Genomic DNA, 20,703 nt, shown 5'->3' with positions numbered 1-20,703 from the left:
GCTTTAATTCTAAAATGGATGTAAAATTCGCTTTCAACACCATTCGCATCAGAGAATCTGACATCTACAAAACTGATTTTGTAATAGCTGACGGACATTATGAATTTCTTCGAATGCCATCTGGTGTCACTAACGGCCCATCTACGATGACAAGAGCAATAAAATGTGAATACGACCACCTTGCTGAACATAATGTAAATACATATATTGACGACATTTCAACTTCACATGATAATTTTAATTACCACCTTAAAGTTATTTAGAATATTTTTCAAGCTACTCGTAAAAGCGGATTCAAGCTAAATCCAGGAAAGTCGCAATTTGCTGTATCAGAAATTTCTCTTTTTGGTCGAATTCTTTCCCAAGATGGCGTACGCCCTGATCCAGAATGCACAACAGCAGTTGAACGTTACTCTACTCTAAAAACAATTAATGAAGTCCGCAGTTTCCTAGGATTTGCCAATCAGTTTAGAAAGCACATTCGAAATTATGCTGTTGTTGCAAAACCGCTCACAAATATTCTTAAAGGATTAGAAAAGAAGACAAGTAATGCGATAATCACTTTAACTGATGGCCAACATCGAACATTCGAGACTTTGAAAACCAAGATCACTACCGCTCCTATTCTTGCGTACTTCAAACAAGGACTACCAACCTTTGTAGAAACTGATGCATCTTATCCAGGACTAGGTGCATGTTTATCTCAAGAGCAAAATGGAAAACGATGTATCATTGAATATGCATCACGGACTTTAAAAGATGCTGAAACACGCTACCACAGCAATGAGCTGGAGTGTGCTGCTGTACACTGGGCACTTACTGAAAAATTTCGTCTATATCTTATTGGTCACAAATTTCAGCTGATAACAGACAACTATACGACAGCATATGTTGTTACGAAATCATCTCTCAATCGGAAATTCGCTCGATATTTGGTGGATTTTGCACAATTTGACTTTACAACTATTCATCGACCTGGAAAAGAAAATGTTATTGCCGATCATCTCTCACGTTATCCGAAACCAGCTATTTGTGTAACTGTTACTGCAAGCCGTGAATCTCAGATTTGTGAAAAACAGAACAGAGATGACTTTTGTCAGTACATTTTTCGCCTACTCAAAGAAGATAACCCTAATAAAAAGACTTTGTCAATTATATCCAATTACAAGATTGAGAACAATACGCTTGTAAGACTTAAAGACAATGGATTGAAATCTGTTGTTGTAATACCGAAATCCATGAAAGACAGAACATTGATTGCTTGCCATGATGATGTCGGACATATGGATGCCAAGAAAACCCTTCACAACTTGCAGCAGCGCTATTGGTGGCCACAAATGCGAAAGGATACCAAATTATATGTTCGAAGTTGTCATAAATGTCAAATTGTTAATCGTCGAACTGCCAATGCTTATGGCTTATTACAGCAATTGCCGTTTCCTACAACACCATGGGAAATTGTATCTGCTGATCACATAATTTGCTTACCGGAATCCAAATCTGGTAACACCAACATACTCGTTTAGATTGACCATGCCACACGCTATGTTATTGCCACACCTTCTGCTTCTCTCGCAGCACGTACAGTGACTGACGCACTATATCACAACTTCATACTTCGATATGGGCCGCCCAGCATGCATTTATCAGACAGAGGAACTGCGTTTACAGCACGCCACACACAGCGCTTTTTACAAAAGTATGGAATACAACAGTCCATGACACCACCATATTCACTACAAGCTAATAGCATTGTTGAACGCGCCAATTGTGTCATTGCATCAACTTTGAAAAAAATAATTGATGGACATCCAGAAAAATGGAATGAATTATTACCTAACGCTTTACTAGCAATCAACACCACACGACAAAATTCAACTAAAAGATCCCCATTTTATTTGCTCCATGGATATGAACTACGCCTTCCATATGAATTGCACATTGCAAGTTTCATCGATGGCACGCCACTAGAAGATCAACTTGACCTTCTTGCTTTAGCCAGGACCGAAGCCGTAAATAATGTATACGAAAAACATCTAGATAATAGGCGCAGATTCGATCTTCATCGTCGATCTCATTCATTTAAGACAGGAGATCTCGTCTTGTACGACTGGCCTAAACAAGGAGATCATAAACTTTCTCCCATTTATAGAGGACCGTTTCTGATTGTTCGCCCAGTCGGGGCCGTATGCTGCGAGATCAAGTCTATGGATCAAAGAAAGAATCTTTTGAAAGTTGTTCATGTACAACATCTTCGCCCATATTACATGCGAGATATGCCAGTCACCCAGGAAGAAGAGAGCTCGGAAGAAGAGTTAGAATCAGTTTCCGAATTGCAAGATCCAGTAGAAAACATCCAGGATCCTGAAAATTACCCGAACGTCATATCGAGCCGATCTGCGACGCAATCGACGCCAGCCTGAAAGACTTAGACAAAATCTGTCCTAGAACCTTAATGTTTACGCTTCAATGTAAATATCTACATTTAGCATTGAGCGGGGCCGAATGTAAGGTTCGCATAATTTTAATTTTATTACAGCAGAGAATAGTTTAACTTTTATAAAAAAAAAGGTGGCAACATTCAGATATGTAAATAGAACGCTTCGCAGAAACATATATTTCTCTGTTATTATTTTTCATTAAATACTTTTATAAAATATCTCTTTGCTTATTTACTGTATTGCATATTAATTAAATTCCTTGTCATTCAGCTTTATCTTATATTTATCATTGCATTTTTCATTCATTAAATTCAACATTCAGAAATGTAGATTTAGCAATATAAATATTTATAAATCATATAAAATCTTTAGTTTTATGAAAATTATTCTATATTAATAATCGTATTAAAATATTTAATATTAACTTGGTATAAAATTAAAATATCGTTGCATTTAAAAATACGTAATTTTTGAACTACTGTAAATGCATTTTTATTGATAACTATGTAGTTATTATTTTAAAGAAAATGTTGAAAATGAATGGTCATATGCAACTTACATTTTAATTTGTAAAGTTCACATCCCTAAACACTTAACATTTATTGTTTCTTTTTGGTTTCACTTTATTTTTCCACAGAAAAAAAAATAGCTAACAGTTTGGTAAATTTTAAATCTCAATATTTGTTTAATTTACAACATAGATTTCCCACGTTAGCGTTCAACACATCAAAAGAGTGTTAGGACTTTCTGAAGAATGTGTGACAATTCACAGAAAGTTTCAAGTATTGAATGTACTTTTTTAAAATTCCTAATTTTATTTTCCTAGTATCAGAAACCTCATACGCATTTAAATCTATGTACATTACACGTTAGAGCAGTTATTATTTTTTACTTACTGAATTAGATTTTTAACCAATTTTAAAGTAAAAATTGCATTTTTATTGCTATACCAGACAAACTTTTTTACTCTTTAGCACTAAGAAGCTAAAGGTAAGTATTATTTATAATATTTCGCTTTTAAAAATTAAAACTATTCTTTGTACATTTTATGTTTTTCATTCAACGTGAACATAATGTTATAATTTGGAAAATAATTTGTTACACTCTTCTTCAAAATTTGCAGACAATAATACTTAGAATTTGATAAAGTAAAGAGCATACTACTTTTTTTCTAATTTTCATGTAAGATTATGTATTATTTATTACTGTCGTTGTCTACATTATTAGAAAAAGCTCTTGTGCGTTTGAAAAAAAAATTTTTTTTTCTTATTGTCTTTTGGACAATTCCATGAAAGTGTCAACTTTTAAGCGAAATTTTTTTTTATTTTATGAATTGCATATTTTGATTTTAAAAATATGTTCAGAAATAGCCAAAGTCTACTTATTCATGTTTCATTTTTGATAATTTTAAGTTTTTTGAATCTAGCAGTATTCTAAAGTAATCACATGGCTGACAAGTGAATTGTTCACATTTGTGCTGAAATTGTTTTCTTGAAAAACACTTATAAAATAAAATAAATGTATCTTTCTTTTGCAATATTTTGATAAAATTATGCATATAGTACAAAATTTAAACATTTAAAACATAGTCTTTAAGTCATTTTAAGTTTAATATATAAAATNTTCATTCATTAAATTCAACATTCAGAAATGTAGATTTAGCAATATAAATATTTATAAATCATATAAAATCTTTAGTTTTATGAAAATTATTCTATATTAATAATCGTATTAAAATATTTAATATTAACTTGGTATAAAATTAAAATATCGTTGCATTTAAAAATACGTAATTTTTGAACTACTGTAAATGCATTTTTATTGATAACTATGTAGTTATTATTTTAAAGAAAATGTTGAAAATGAATGGTCATATGCAACTTACATTTTAATTTGTAAAGTTCACATCCCTAAACACTTAACATTTATTGTTTCTTTTTGGTTTCACTTTATTTTTCCACAGAAAAAAAAATAGCTAACAGTTTGGTAAATTTTAAATCTCAATATTTGTTTAATTTACAACATAGATTTCCCACGTTAGCGTTCAACACATCAAAAGAGTGTTAGGACTTTCTGAAGAATGTGTGACAATTCACAGAAAGTTTCAAGTATTGAATGTACTTTTTTAAAATTCCTAATTTTATTTTCCTAGTATCAGAAACCTCATACGCATTTAAATCTATGTACATTACACGTTAGAGCAGTTATTATTTTTTACTTACTGAATTAGATTTTTAACCAATTTTAAAGTAAAAATTGCATTTTTATTGCTATACCAGACAAACTTTTTTACTCTTTAGCACTAAGAAGCTAAAGGTAAGTATTATTTATAATATTTCGCTTTTAAAAATTAAAACTATTCTTTGTACATTTTATGTTTTTCATTCAACGTGAACATAATGTTATAATTTGGAAAATAATTTGTTACACTCTTCTTCAAAATTTGCAGACAATAATACTTAGAATTTGATAAAGTAAAGAGCATACTACTTTTTTTCTAATTTTCATGCAAGATTATGTATTATTTAATACTGTCGTTGTCTACATTATTAGAAAAAGCTCTTGTGCATTTGAAAAAAAAAAAGAATTTTTTCTTATTGTCTTTTAAGAAAATTATGCCTCATCATAAGTTTATAACGTTATATTACATTATATTAATTTATAACGCGTTACTTATAAGTAAAACTTATCAGTAACACCCTCTGCCCAAACTTCCATGTTTCATGTTCATTAAGTTTCAGTGCATTTCGCTGAAAATGCTGTGTGTAGATATGTCATCATGATTAAAAATATTAATCGGCAAAATGCCCATAAGTGAATATTTTTTAATGTCTGACGATTGCAACAGACATTGCATATGAATTAGAAAGTGAGAATTTAACATTTAATTTGATACATCCAAACAATTTTATGTCTGAACAAGAATATAATTCTTCCATCAATTACCATTGCGTTAAATTTTCACTTGTTGCAATATGCCCATAAGTGAATATTTTTTAATGTCTGACGATTGCAACAGACATTGCATATGAATTAGAAAGTGAGAATTCAACATTTAATTTGATACATCCAAACAATTTTATGTCTGAACAAGAATATAATTCTTCCATCAATTCCCATTGCGTTAAATTTTCACGTGTTGCAATATAAGCTATTTTTCTGTGAAATATGTGCAGAAGAAATTGGATTTCAACTTTAGCATATAATCAACTTAAAATTCACATTATAAAGATGGAATCCAATTTCACATAAACAGCTATACTCTTTGATTTATTTTAACATTTAAAAAAATAAACAAATTTTTTTTTCTCAGGAGATTTAAGGTATTTCAACTTTCTTCGTATTGTTTCTCTCTGTAAGCTTTCCGTTTCTTGCAAATGTCAAAATTCATTCTTTGTCAAAAATGTCAAAATTCTTTCAGTTTGACCTAGTACTGCATGTACCATAATAAAGATTGCAGTTTAACACAATTATGTTAACTATTTTTCCCGGACCTACAAAATATGAAATTTACTTTCAAATTAATACTACTTAATTGATTACTCAATTTAAATTGAAAGGTGATCTATTAAACTCATTTTCATGCAAGTACGTAAAATTTTTACGTAAAAGCTAGTTTCATACAAAACCTTGATAAAAAAATTCAAATATGAAAGCAGAAATGCAGTAGGTCTGTAGGAATTTTCAATAAACTAACGGTATGATTAAAAAGGCATTAGATCGAAAATATTAAAGAATTTAAAAAAAAAAGATTTTTTAAAGGGCGATGAAAAATTTTGTCTCGCAATGTGGGTGGTGAGCCAAAAAAGATTGGGAACCTATGATTTACATGATAATAGAACATATCTCTTTTATGGAAATAAAGAAGGAGCAAGATGCATAATAGAAAAGGAATTGCACCTGTTGTTCTTGATTGAGAAGAATTTTCTTTCTCCTAAACTTCTCTTTCAAAACTGCCTATGTAATGAACTTGAAATTCGTTGCACAATTTGCGACGAATTAGAATTTAAATGAAACTTAAAACTTAATCGAAAACATCTGGCTGTAGAAAAAATTAAATGGAGGATAAAAATCGTCTGTATTCATGATTGTACTTTTTTTTTCTCGCTAAGAATCGTTTGCGTTAACGAAATAAATGTTTTTCATAAATATGTTTTTTTTTCTGACTTCTTCATTTTCCGATATTTTTTGTATAGCATTATTATTTATCTTCATCGTAGACATATTTTTCTTTAAAAAAACTCAATTATTGCATTTTTTCCTTACGAAGTTTTTTTTTTTTTAAACTCATCATCCAGTTTTAAAATTTGAAACGCTTGTCGGGAATGTTGTAAATAAGCATTTTTTTTTTCGCTTTCTTTTTAAATTGTTATTCATATGCCTCAAAACTGAAAAATAATCCCACTGTAACGGAAGATCTTCCAAAATAGAGGTCCCTGTTAAATGCTTGATGATCATTTATGAAAATCGGAAAAATATAAGTGATTAAAAAGCAAAAAAAAAAAAAGAAGAAGAAAAATTAAGAACCGACAAACATTGGCTAACCTTGAAGTCTACTCCTGATTTCTTAAAAAAATATGAATTAAACTTACGTTTACATTGTAAATACGAATAAAAAATAGCAAGAATTTTAAATACTATCTTGAATTACAGATTGGTGCTTGAGAAGTGTAACTGGTCTTTGTTTCCGTAAATACACATTTTTATTTTCTACCATTACGACAATGATTAGTATTCATTTTCAGCAAAAGAATAATTTAAATAGTGCCCACACTTCCAAATCATAAAACATAACTATCACGCATGCGCAAAGCGGTATAGAAAGTTCTTCGTGTAGTGGTGATGTCATTGATGTCATATCTTTGAAATGGACGAGGGATGTATATTATAGTATCCAACAAAGGATAAGGTATACTTTGTGGTAGATTAGAGCAAAAAGGGTTGTCCTTATTCATGTTGTTTTTTTGCTTTAGTATTACAGCAGTTCGACACATTTTTTTAACAGACTGTAACGCTATTTTTGGTGACTGGGGTTTGAATTTTTGATAGTCATTTTCCATGAAACGGTCTCCCGTTTGAACTAGCGACCACGCTAGAGTTCTATAAATAAGGAAGTGCCGATAACAATGAGAAACGGTTTCAGACCATTATTATTATTTTTCGGTGCTATATACAGAGACAAAACATTTTTATCTTTATTGCACCCATAGATTAGTAATGAATGAAACATCCTTGTTTAAAAATTAAGAATTTTCTTTAATAACTAAATGCATAACTGCATTCTTATACTATAAAAAATGTAATAAAAATTTTCAGTGCAATAGTATATAAGACAATACTTTAAATGGTATTATTAAGCCTAATAGTGGAAAAATAAAAGGGACCAAAACAAAAGTCCAGAATGCTTCGAAATAAGTTGAATCTGTATTTATCCAAGACAGAACTTAACTTAGCGTGATATAGTCAAGCAAAATTTTATACAAAATTCTAATACAACTTTTTCCCATTCATTACCTTATGAATGAACTATTTTATAAATAGAAAAAAAATTATTTGGTTTTATATTACTCGGTACCGAATATTTATCAGGACTAGCTGTAAAACAAAATCAAACATTAGGTGCATGTCTATCAGTAAAATAGAATCATGTGTTATTTTTCTTAACTTTTTAATGTTTTTTAATTCCTGAACTTCTTTCCTTACTTTTTTTCATTGTGAAAAAAAGTAGTGAGTCTGTATTTCGGCATTTAACTGTATAACTTAGAAAATATCTAAAACCTAATTTGATTTCAATGCAATCTCAAGAAATTTGAACTAATTAGTTTCATAGATATAATTTAAATACATAAAAAGAAATTACGTTCCATAATAATAAGTAAATTGTATCTTAAGAGTTTGCGTTATGAAAATACAATAACTTTTATTAGTTATATAAAATAGTTTTTATTTCCTTAAGCCGACAATTTTTTATAAATGAAGTAAATTGATTTTTATTATAATTTAAGTCACCAAAATCTGGCTGCATGTCCAAAAACTGCAAAATTGATTTCCCATCAAAACTATAGCTTTTTAAAAGAAAATTTGAATAATAATAACATAATAAAGATTTTGAAATTCTCTCGAAGCAAGTTGAATGCATTTCAATTTAAAGTTAATTTAGCTAAATTATTAAGATAATTCTGCTTCAAGTAAATAGAAGTCTGTTTAAATGACAATAGATAGCAACTACTTTGCCTTTGAAGTAAAAATTATATATATAATTAGACAATTAATTTAAAGTAAACACATATAAAAATATACAGAAAATTTTGAAAAAGCTTAAACTTTGCCTAAAAATAAAGAAAATGGGCTCTTTTTTTAAGTAGGCCCACCCACAAAATCTGGTTCGGATTTTCCGGACTGGGCCCACTTTGGCCAACACTTCTAGTAACAGAAAAAAAATTCTTAAAATAAACAGAAAATTAAATATCAAATTCAGAAAAGTTCCTTATTCCCTTTTTGCTTTTGATTGCAACAGGCTTAAAGTTATTTTTTTTACAAATTTCGCTAATTTATATCTTAACTCGTTCAATAATTACATTATTCAGCAAATTTTTAAAACTGTCAGAACATTGGAGTTGGTGATGGTCTATTTTATTTAAAGCATTTTTAGAAATATTATGATTTAAACTTAAATTTGATTATATTAGTTTATATAGTATAAATATTTCTGCTGGAATGCAAAAATACGTAGACACTTAAAAATGTCTTATTCATGTTCACTTAAGGAAATGCAGATTCTCATTAGCAATTTAACTCAAAATTGAAAAACTTATCATGAAAACATTTAATATTTTTCCATTAGATTCTAATTCTATTAAAACTTAAACTGCATATAAAAATACTACAAAATTAAATTATTAAATAGATTTGTTTTTTTAAAAAAAACAGTCTTTTTTTTTAAATAAACGCTCTGTTTTTGTTTTGAACCACAAAGGTTAAACAAGCCAACCCTGATTTTATATAAACTTTAAATATTGATTACTTTTTTCAGTAAACAATTTTGTTTTGTAAATCTGCTCTCGTAGTAACAGAGATTAATGAGCTTAAGATTTTTAATAGGATTATATACTTTACATGCTTAACTTAACATGCAAATGAACATTTTATATATTTAAGTGTTGGTAATAATGTTAAGGAATATTTTCCCTTCTTGCTTGTCAGTGCATATGAAAATGACATCAGTATTATTTACATTTAATATCATTATTATCCCAGATTACAATTTATATCATTAAAATAAATTTTTTTAGATAAAAATTTCTTGTTTACTTTAACTATTGAATCAATAGGAATTTTATTTTAAAGGAGCATGAAATTTTTTAGACAAAATATATTTTGAATTTAAAAAAAATTGAATGATGAAATGGAATAAATATGGCAAATGTGTATAAATTAGTAAAGATATGATTGATTAAATTGACTGATAAGGATTGACTAAATAATAAATCAAGAATATAATAGCTTTTTGTCATATTTTAAACATAATGATGCTTTAAGAATAACATTATATACATACTAAGGATATAGTATAGCTTTAAGTAAAATGCTTGTTAATATAATACATTAATTATTAAATAAAATAATAGGCATTGAAAATATTTTGAATGAATTTTGACTATTTTGTACATATAATATACTTTGAAAATATTACAATTACTGCAAAAATATAATACGAATACCTTCATATTCGTAACCGAAACAAATTAAAAATAAAATATTAAATTTAGGAACCTCGTCAGATTTCCATCTATTCTTCCAATGTAGTTTATGTGTAAATGTATCTTTAACAATGTATTTAATGTAATTTACTGTATCTTTAACAAGATAAAACAAAAAGCTTCTTAACTTTTGATATTAACTCATTCAATAATTACATTATTTAACTAATTTTCAAAACTTACAGAATATAGAGGTGGAGAATTTTTTACTAAAACGTTTTTAAATACAATATAACCACAAATTCGCTCATATAAATTTATTTTATGGAATTATTTTTGCAAGAACGCTATGATGCATAAACATTTAAAATTTGCATATTAATGTCTATGTAAAATAACACAGATTCACATAGGCGTATAAAATTTAAAAACGCTTCATGCGAATATTTAATTTTTCCCACGTAATTATATTCAAATGAAAAAATTTAATATAAATATCTTTGGAAACTAAGTAGTTAGTTAAAAAAAAAAAAAACTTTTGTTTTAAACCTGTCTACCCTGCCTTTACTCTTCAATCATTGTATTTCATATTTTAGTTGCATTTAAGGCCAAGCTTTCTTAATTTCAAAAAAATAAACCGGTATTTCTGCTTGTCCTAATTGTGCCGGCCAGGTGGCCGAGCTGTCAGTGTGCCTGACTGTGAAGCGGCCAATGATTGCGGGTTCGAATCCCGCTCTGTGGGCACGGATAACTCTCTCTCTCTCTGTTGTTCTCTTTTGTGTGAATGTGGGCCACCCTACAAACGGGTATTTGTGGCAATGTGGCGTGGGTAATGTTGCTCGCCTCCGTGACTTAGGTTCACAGGTGCCCAGCTGGTAAAGTTAAATGAGCAAAACTTCCGGCATCTACCGAGGTGAAGAACGAAAGTTCAGTGCCTGCCGTAAGAAAAAATATTTTAAAAAAAAGTTGTTCTAATTGTATGTTTACTTTTTAGTATATTATACTGAAAGTATAGAGCTCAAAATAAAAATTAATCTCTTAATAATTTCTGATCTAGTGATCAGATATTCACTGTACTGTTACCTCTAAGATTTAGGTTTTACGCTATCCAGTGATCGATACATTAACTTTGGTAACAGTGTTACCCAGGTTCACAAAAAATCAACAAAGGAAGTACTTGAAACATTTACAACCAATTTTATTAAATCTAAAAATTTTCAAACAAAAACAAACTTTAATCATTTCAAAATGCTACTAAGTAGATATCACATATTTCCAAATTATTAGCTACTTTAAGTTTAAAATTCAGCAATACGAAATTATATTTTCAATAAAATGCAGTTAAAAATATAAGGCTCAATATTCTAATATTCCAAATCCAGTAAAAACAATTAAGAATAGAAGGCTCACTTAACTTAAAATCTACTAAAAGCAATTTAAAAAAATCACAATATTCTCTAAATTTTGTATACGATTAAAAATAAAAGGTATATTTATCTTAAAATCTAGTAGAAGCAATTAGAAAGTCGAGGTAAATTACTCTTTTAAAACTGTACTAAAATCGAACTTAGAGTTTTTAAATTCTAATCAAATTACGGATCAAATGCCTGGAACTCCCACCGGTTGCCGCCAGACTCGTGGATCAGGTCAACATTCCAGTTTCTGATAGACAGCACTCTAACACTTCAAACTTCTTCAGGCTTCCTTCTAGTAAGGCGGTTAGCATAAGTGGAACAACAGACTTTCAGCATTGGGACGCCTTGGATAGGCAAACAGATTCGGACTTACAGGCTTCGGCCTAACTTCTCTCAAAACTTCCGTTCATCCGTTAAGTGGCTCCGGCCTTAGCTCATTCACTCAGCAGCTCCGGCTTTAGTTCATCCATCCTCTCAGCCATTCTTCACCATCTCTTATCCTCATGCCAGCAAGGCGAGTGAATCATAAATCGACCTTTTCTCCTACGAGCAGCAGCGCGACACCAATGAAGGTCACAACAAAAAAAAGTTCCATGATAAAAACAGTCACAAATTAAATAATACTTTATAAAAGTGATAAAACAATACTAATTACATATAAATAAACTTAAATACACATAATTCAACCCAAAATTCTAATTTAAAAATACAATTAAAATTTCTAATAAACATCACTATTGTGATTGAATTTAAAACTTATAATGGTATTGCCACCTGGAAGCAAATCATGTTATATACCATTAAAACTCACAAGAATTCGAAAATAAGCAGAGCTAACCAGTGCAGCCATCTATTGAGGAAATAAGCGAACTATTTCCGCTGAAAAAGTAACCCATCTTTAAAAATATTAAAAAAAAATTACTTNAACAACAGACTTTCAGCATTGGGACGCCTTGGATAGGCAAACAGATTCGGACTTAGAGGCTTCGGCCTAACTTCTCTCAAAACTTCCGTTCACCCGTTAAGTGGCTCCGGCCTTAGCTCATTCACTCAGTATTCCGCTGAACTATTAACTATTTCCGCTGAAAAAGTAACCCATCTTTAAAAGTATTTATCAAAAAAACCTTTAAATATCATCTAACCTGAAGTATACTAATTGATTTGGGCAGATGATATTTAAAGTTTAAAAGTCATGCCCAATAATCAGTGATTCCACCAAACTAGGAAACGACACCCCCTTAGGATCCAGGACTTCCTAATTTCTGGGTTCTTTTACACCAAATGCTGGTCTCTATTTAAAATATGAATACTTCATCCATCTAGTAATATATTCATTCAGTATTATTTCATTCTATTCATACTATAGACAAGGCCAAAAACTTCAAAATAAGAAAATAATTATAGTTGAGCTATTAGTGATTTTAATTGAGACTGATCAACACCTGTATCACATAAAAGCAAGGATGTAATTTTATAACCGGAATTATTGCCGTCATCACTTCAATTATTTTAAATTTTATCTCATAAGCTGCGTTGAACAACCGACCCAATTCTGGGTTTACGACTATCAATATTCAACTCTGTTGCTTTCGAAACCAACCCAGAAGATAAGATCAAGCATTGGGACAAACTAGCCTTCGTGGAGGACTTTTTGATGGAACTAACCCCATTTGCGTTACATGAAGAGTAAAACCACTAAAACCTCCCACGGTTAGCCCGTTGAGAAGGGGATTTTAACCCATGATCCCGTCTACTACTGAGAATATTTTACGTCAGCACTGTGTTTGAGGCGAGCCGGAAGCAGAATTCATTTCAACCCGCCACGGCTGGGAATCGAACATGGATCACCTCATCAGAAGGCAAACTCTCTATTTCTTACGTCTATCCCTTCAGCTCTCCACTTTTAGTCCAAAAATAATTTTTTATAAATAAATAATTAAAATTTGATTATAATTTTGCCAACATATATCTGCTGGCACTTTATTTTTTGTTCTCCTGCTGAAGAATCACGCATCTGGCGTCATAATTTATATTTCGCTCCCTTTCTGCAGTTTTTGACCAGCCACGTAAGCACTAATAACATACTTTTTTGAATAAATGTTCCTTTCTTCGACACATTTGGACTCTTGGCATTTAAAATATGGGTCCAGCCATAATCCAGAAAAAAAGATTTTAAAAGTCAGAAGATGTGTCAAAAATTTAGACCCCTTACTATTAATTATTCTTTTTTTGTTTTTCACCATATTTTTGAAGCTATAAAACCAATTTTAAAAATTGCAAATACTTGTAAACTTGCGGGAAAAAAAATTTTTTTTTCAATATTTTTTTCATCTTTATTTATTAAATTTTAATTATGATGATTATACGTTATAAAATACGTTTATTCAAACAAACTACCATTTAAAAAATAATTTTTACTAATTATTTTGTATTTTTTTATTCGATTAAGATCGAAAAATTTTTGAATAGTAAGGTATTCAAATTTATACATCATTTTAAACTATGCGATATTAAAATACATAATCTGAACGAAATCTGACGAACAGTTCTTGAGAAATCAAACTTTAAAAAAAACGGGGTTTTTTTAAAATCTGAAACTATTGAACCATATTTGTTCAAATTTTGTAGTTTCTCATTTAAAATTACATTGTTTAAAATTATATATAAATTTATATATCTCACAATTCAAAAAACTTTCGATACTTATTAAATAAAATCAAAACATATAATAACTTAAAATAATTTTGACTTAAGATAAACTTATTTTATAATTGTGAGCACAAACGTCTCGATAAGGATAAATAGTTCTCAAAATATGGTGGAATACGCAGAAAGTGAAATTAACATTAAGGGGCATAAACTTTCAACCCTTTACTGCATAAATGATAACCCCCTATATTTTTCTGGCCAAGAACTCATATCTGACAACAAAAATAAAGATATGTTATTTAGAGAGAAAATATTTTTGTGTCTGATTTCGTAACTTAAAATAGCATCTGCATTAACTAATTAGCATAGCTAACACAAACCTTTGTGACCATTAAACTTGGCTTTAGTTCGTGAAAATTCGATTAGTAGAATAAAAAATAATCAGGATGGTGTCTTTATTTTATTTATTTACTTACTTTATTTACTATAAATCTGCTATGTAAAACAAACCTATTATATCTTGGTAAATTTTAATATAAAGGAGAGTCTTTAGGTTTAAATATCAGAATTAAACATTCAAATAGTGTATATAACTAAAATTGATGAAATCTGTACTTAATTAATGGTTATTTTTCATATACCTAAGATGAAGGATTTTATTTAATGCTAATAATGCGGTCATTAGTTTTTGCGTTATTTTTTGTCAAAGTTGAAGATTTCTTTTTTTCTGCAGTGTAATTCAGTTTAGAATAAACTATTAACAAGAAGTCTACGATTTTTCTTTTTCTTACAGCCACGTACTCATATAGGATCTTAATAACTTTTTTAAAGTTTATTTTGCAATATTGTAACATAAATGAAATATTCCTTTACAAATTTTATTTATTTGTTTACTTATTTATTAAGTGCGTTTATAATAAAAGTGTTAAAATTAGAAAATTATTGCTCATATACTGTATATATAAAATTGTATGAAGCAACAAATTGCTGGTCTCAAGGGCCCGTGATTCGAGTCCCAGTGGCGGCGAGTTTTTAAAAATTATAATTAAGAAAAATATTTTTTTTATTTATTTTGCAATATTGCACCATAAATAAAATATTCCTTTATTCATTTTATTTATTTATTTAGTAACATTTTTTAAATGCGGTTATGTTAAAAGCGTTTAAATTAGAAAATTGCTGCTCATATACTGTATCATACACTGCTCATATATTATGTCGCATATTTCCCTTCAACATTAACCTATAATTTTGAAACTATGTCAGATGTTATACTGTAACATAATATACTACCGTACCAAAGGAAATAATTATAGATAAATTAGGGAACGCACAGTGGGGCATAATATGACTCCCTCGGCAAACCGCAGAAATTACTTAAAGAGTTTGTTGTAAGTCCGACATCCAGTTGAACCCCTGGGGTTAGATGGTAAGAAACAAGAAGTTGATATTCCTGGGGCTTCGTGGTTCGAATCCCTGCAGTGGCAAATTTCTAAAAGCTATATTTAGGAAAAATATTTTTTTTATTTATTTTGCAATATTGCAAAGTTAATAAAATATTATTTTACTAATTTTATTTTTTTATTCATTTATTTTGTAAATACGTTTATAATAAAAATGCAAAAATTAGAAAATTGCTGCTCATATACTGTATATATACGCCCCATATTTCCCTTTAATTTTAACATATAATTTTGAAATACGGTCAGATATTGTACAGTAACATGAAGTACTATCATACCAAAGGAAATATATAGACAAATTAGACAGCGAACTATGGGGCATATTCTGGTTCCCTCAACAAACCGCACAAATTACTAAAAAAGCTTGTTATAAGTTTGACACTAACTCGAGCCGCTAGGGTTGCGTCAGAAGGAGCAACAAAATACTTGTCCCAAGGGTTCGTGAATCGAATCCCGGCGGGTGGCCAATTTTTAAAAGTTATGTCCCAGAACAATAATTTTTTGTTTTTATTTATTTTACAATATTGTAACGTAAATAAAATAGTCCTTTACTAATTATTTTTTTACGTATTTTATTTATTTATTTACTTTGTAAATGTGTTTATAATAAAAGCGTTAAAATTAGAAAATCATTGCTCATATACTGTATATATATATATATATATATATAGATATNTTTAGCACAGCTTCTTTATTTTTGAGAAACCCTCGCTTCACCCCCTTTATCCTACATATATATATATATATATATATATATATAATGCCCCATATACCTCTTAATATTAACCTTTACATTTTGAACTAGGTCAGATATTGTAGTGCAACATAATATATTACCATACCAAAAGAAATAATTATGGACGAATTAGGGGTGCTCAATAGGGCATAAATGGTTCCCGCGACAAACCGCAGAAATAACTTAAAAAGCTTGTTATAAGTCATACAGCCAGGTGAACCTGTAGATTTAAGTGGTATGAAGAGACAAATTCTACCCCCCGAGGGACCGTGGTTCGAATTCAGGCGACGACCAATTTTTAGTACTAGTACCTAGTAAACTTTGGTACTGGTAAATTTTGCTGTCAAAGTCTAAGAAAAATGCCTTTTTTCAAAGTTTTTTGAATGACCTTTGACCTTCTATACAAAGGTCCACCGAAGGTTTTTATGTCTGAATAGTTAGTATGAAAGTAATAGAACGCTGTAATGGACAATGCCGTAGATTCACTTGTTTCACAAAAAGTATTGCCACTTTTAAATCGATGTATTTTTCTTCCGATGAGTTTTGTCTCTAACCCAAAAATTTTCCAATAATAAATAAAAACACATTCTTAATAATTTTACAGAAAATTTCAGTAAAATCAAAAACATCAAATATCTAACTCTATTTCTTTCTTAAAAAACTAACTTTAAATTAAATACGTTATGAGTAATATTTTCAATTGTAGAAAAATAATAAATCAAAATAAAATAATGCTTTAAGTTTTTCAAATTCAGGTAGCAAAATTGTTACCTTGCAGACGAAATTAAACTGAATTTGAGAAAGAAAGCCTGGTACTAAAAGTAAATGTGGAGGCTTAAAATTTGCATGTATGGAATTCTATTGATCTCTCATGATGCACATGTTCGACTAGTACCAATTAAAAACTTTTTAAAGGGTTTGTTAAACTTTTTGGTGTAGGGGCCCAGTAATATTTTGTGGGACCTCATAAACATTGCGCAAATCCGACACACGCGTGAGAGAAACTGTCAGTTTTCTTCACTTGTAGGTAGGTAGCTATTTTATTTACGTCGCACTAGAGCTGCACAATGGGCTATTGGCGACGGTCTGGGAAACATCCCTGAGGATGATCCGAAGACATGCCATCGCAATTTTGATCCTCTACAGAGGGGATGGCTCCCCTCCTTTGGTAGCCCGACGATCTGCGCGTGAAGTATAGCACTGTACGGTAGAACAGTTTAACGAGGACCGATACTGCACACCCTCGGTCCCTACAAAGGCTGATGAAAGTGGTCACCCACCCACTTACTGACAGCAGCCAGTGATGCTTGACTTGGGTGTTCTATTGGGAACCATGTCTTTAAGATCAGTCCACTGCAGGACTTCTTCACTTGCACTGTAATACTATTGCGATTTTAGGTCATTAACTCATTCATTTGTTTCTAATTTTAAGACATAGAACAATGCAAACATTTTAAATAAGTAACAAAATTAAAAATTTAATAGGATACTTAAAAATAAATCCAATTACTTGGGTGAGATCAAATATTAACTTTAGCCTGTTTCCATTTGGAAAACCACTATTGAGAAAACCCACTTCTAACAACGCATATATGCTAGGATTAAGTATCAATAGGAATATATTTTTCTAACCCTCTGAAGCACTAATTACAAGCAATAATGTATTTTAACTATATAAAACAGTCTAATAATCACTAAAAAAAATCTTTTAGATTTTCGGAATTATATTTGTACTAAAATATAAAATACAAATAAAGTAGTTTGAATTTTTTTTTCATTCATATTCAAAAAATTTTTAAAAAATTGAGTTTATAAATCAATTTTATTTCAATGATGAATAACTGTTTCTTTTAAATCTAAATAACTTCAGATAAGTGCAAATTTGAAAAATTATCGTTTGGAAGTGAGCCGTGTTTGGAAGAGTTTACCATAAATGTGGAAACAGACATCTGAGTTTCATGCTGTATTTCAGAGCCACAAACTATTTAAATGCTAAATATAATATTTTCACTTATTTTGACCTAAATGCAAAATAGTGGAACAAAAGTATGAAAAATATGCAAAATATATACAATATGAAAAATATAAAAATTCTACACCAAAGGGTTAAACGGTTATCGTGTTTTTGTCGATGACGTTATGTATTATAGCAGTATAGAAGAAATTAAGTATAGATGAAATTAAGTACTAAATCTCTCCTCTTCTTGAATAAAGATTTCTTGTTAGTTATCATCACCAGAAGTTCTAAACTTTCTTCAGAACTAATAGAATCAGAATAGATATCAGAAATATCGGTACTTCTGATATGTATTATTTACATTTTTTTTTGTAATTTTAGTACCTGAATTGTCTTTCTATCAGATAAAAAGTAAGATTTCGCGAAATTATATTTAATATAAATTTCCTAAAAACAAGTTTTTCTTACTCTTCTAGCTTTGGAGGAAAAGATTAAAATAATCCTGAACTGTGAACGACGTTGCCTGTTTTATGTAAGCTGATCGAATATGAGGAGGAAAAACACTTATAGGAGACAGACAGGATCCAACAAATAAAAATTAAAAAAAACTCAGACTAAATTTTCAAGAGTCACGCCGATATAAAAATTTTTGATAAAATTGTCAATGTGGCTATCTAAAGACAAGAAATATCTTAACTTCAGATTTTAAAATTTTATTTGATGGTATAATCAAAGAGAAAGCAATTCTTGGCAAAAGAAAAGAAAGAAGTTTTTAGAAAAATAAGGCTCTTCTTTTTTTTTTTCTAATAACAGCTGTCAAATTATTGTCCAAGCAAATCGCGATTTTTTTTAATGAAATCTCATTATTAAAATTAATCTGAAGGCACCAACTATAAAGGGCCGAATACATTTTGGACCTAAATATTTCACAATCTGAGGTCTGGCCTAATCAATACTATATAGTTGGTTAAGCAAAAATTATTTTCAAATTAATTTATCATTTTAGCGTTTTTTTCATCTTTTAAACTTTTTCTCATAATTTTAATGCTTTAAAGATCTAAATATTTTTTCATTGATTTCGTTTATTTTGTAAAGAAGAAGAATAGAAACATTTTGCAGTGTTGGGATGCCGTGATACTCATTCTAAATGGATAGCCATTTTCTGTTATCGACTCAAACGAGCAGAGAAAAAAAGGCCAAAAGAGCTCCACCTACCTACTATACTCTTTGCAAATAGAATAGGTGTCTAAAGGATACAAGATTTTCCAATTCTCCACACATTTTACCCTCTTCATAACTATGGTTTCATCACATCTTGCTTCCTTTACCATGCCAGTACAGTTTATTAAGGAGTTTCAAAAGCAAGATCTGTTGAAAGTATGGCAACAAGAGGAGGAAAGCGTGGAGAGTGGGGAAATAACGTAACCTTGATATACATATTCTATTTGCTAAGTGTTATCTTACCCATGTTAATTTTATGTGTAATGAATTGTAATCGGAAACATTTCTGCAAAGGGTTTCGAAATGCAATCTGTCCCCTATCCAACTTCGAACCCATACATTTTTTTCTGATTCCGAATTTCTAGAGTCATGCTGATTTTTAAATGGAAACGCTTTTGCGAAATGGATGATTGACCTAGATCCTTTTTGTCTAATTAGCTTTTTTCTTATTTAAGCATGGGGTAACAGCGCGGGGTAACACTGCCCTTAAAAAGTTTTTGAAAAAATGATAACTGGCTCCTATTTTGTAATGAAAAGTTAAATTTCTCTTTATTAGCTCTCACTTTAAAATTAAAAAAAAGCAAAAGCGATTTCGCAGCTAGATATATTTATTAAAAATATCTAGCATGATGGTAGATACAAATTTTGTTAAAATACATCTCATTTTCTTACTTTTATTGCCACTTTTCAAATTTTTTATTTATCGTACGCACCCTGATGTAAAAAGCTTTTAACTCATTTGTGCCTGGAATCCCTTGAAAAAAATTCCTTTTTTTAAAAAAAATAAATAAATAAATAAAAAATTGATGAAGCTTCAGTGTTTCAAATGAGGATTTATTTTGCAGAAACAAGATAATTCTGTCAACCACAAGATATTAATATTCTAAATATTTATCTGGGTGTTCTATAGATAACACCCTTAATATGTATTTTTAGAAGCCTTGTAAGAAATAAAAACAACGAAGGAAAAAACAAAATGTGACAAATGTAATAAATGCATCTAATCAAGTTTGATTGAAGGTGCTTCAAATAATCGAATCAAACGAGTCTTGTTGTTCATTATAGTATTCCTGAAATTTGATTTGTTTATTCTTCGCTTAAACATTGGTTTGAGTTTGTAT

At 29.6% G+C, this 20,703-nt stretch overlaps 1 protein-coding gene across 1 annotated transcript; it reads left to right on the top strand.

The window, feature by feature from the left end:
- The first annotated feature begins 1,637 nt into the window (after positions 1-1,637).
- Positions 1,638-2,423, top strand: LOC139427179 (uncharacterized). Its single transcript, XM_071188050.1, has one exon. It carries the CDS (start codon positions 1,638-1,640, stop codon positions 2,421-2,423), a length of 786 nt encoding a protein of 261 aa, XP_071044151.1.
- Positions 2,424-20,703: the final 18,280 nt, after the last annotated feature.

This window comes from Parasteatoda tepidariorum, chromosome X2 (genome assembly GCF_043381705.1).
Source record: "Parasteatoda tepidariorum isolate YZ-2023 chromosome X2, CAS_Ptep_4.0, whole genome shotgun sequence".
NCBI lineage: Eukaryota > Metazoa > Arthropoda > Arachnida > Araneae > Theridiidae > Parasteatoda > Parasteatoda tepidariorum.
The sequence above is the reverse complement of the archived record's forward strand: the minus strand, read 5'-3'. Positions and strand labels throughout refer to the sequence as shown.

What these genes read in the sequence shown, in the direction of transcription:
- LOC139427179 (XM_071188050.1), top strand. Translation starts at nt 1,638, where the DNA reads ATGCATTTATCAGACAGAGGAACTGCGTTTACAGCACGCCACACACAG.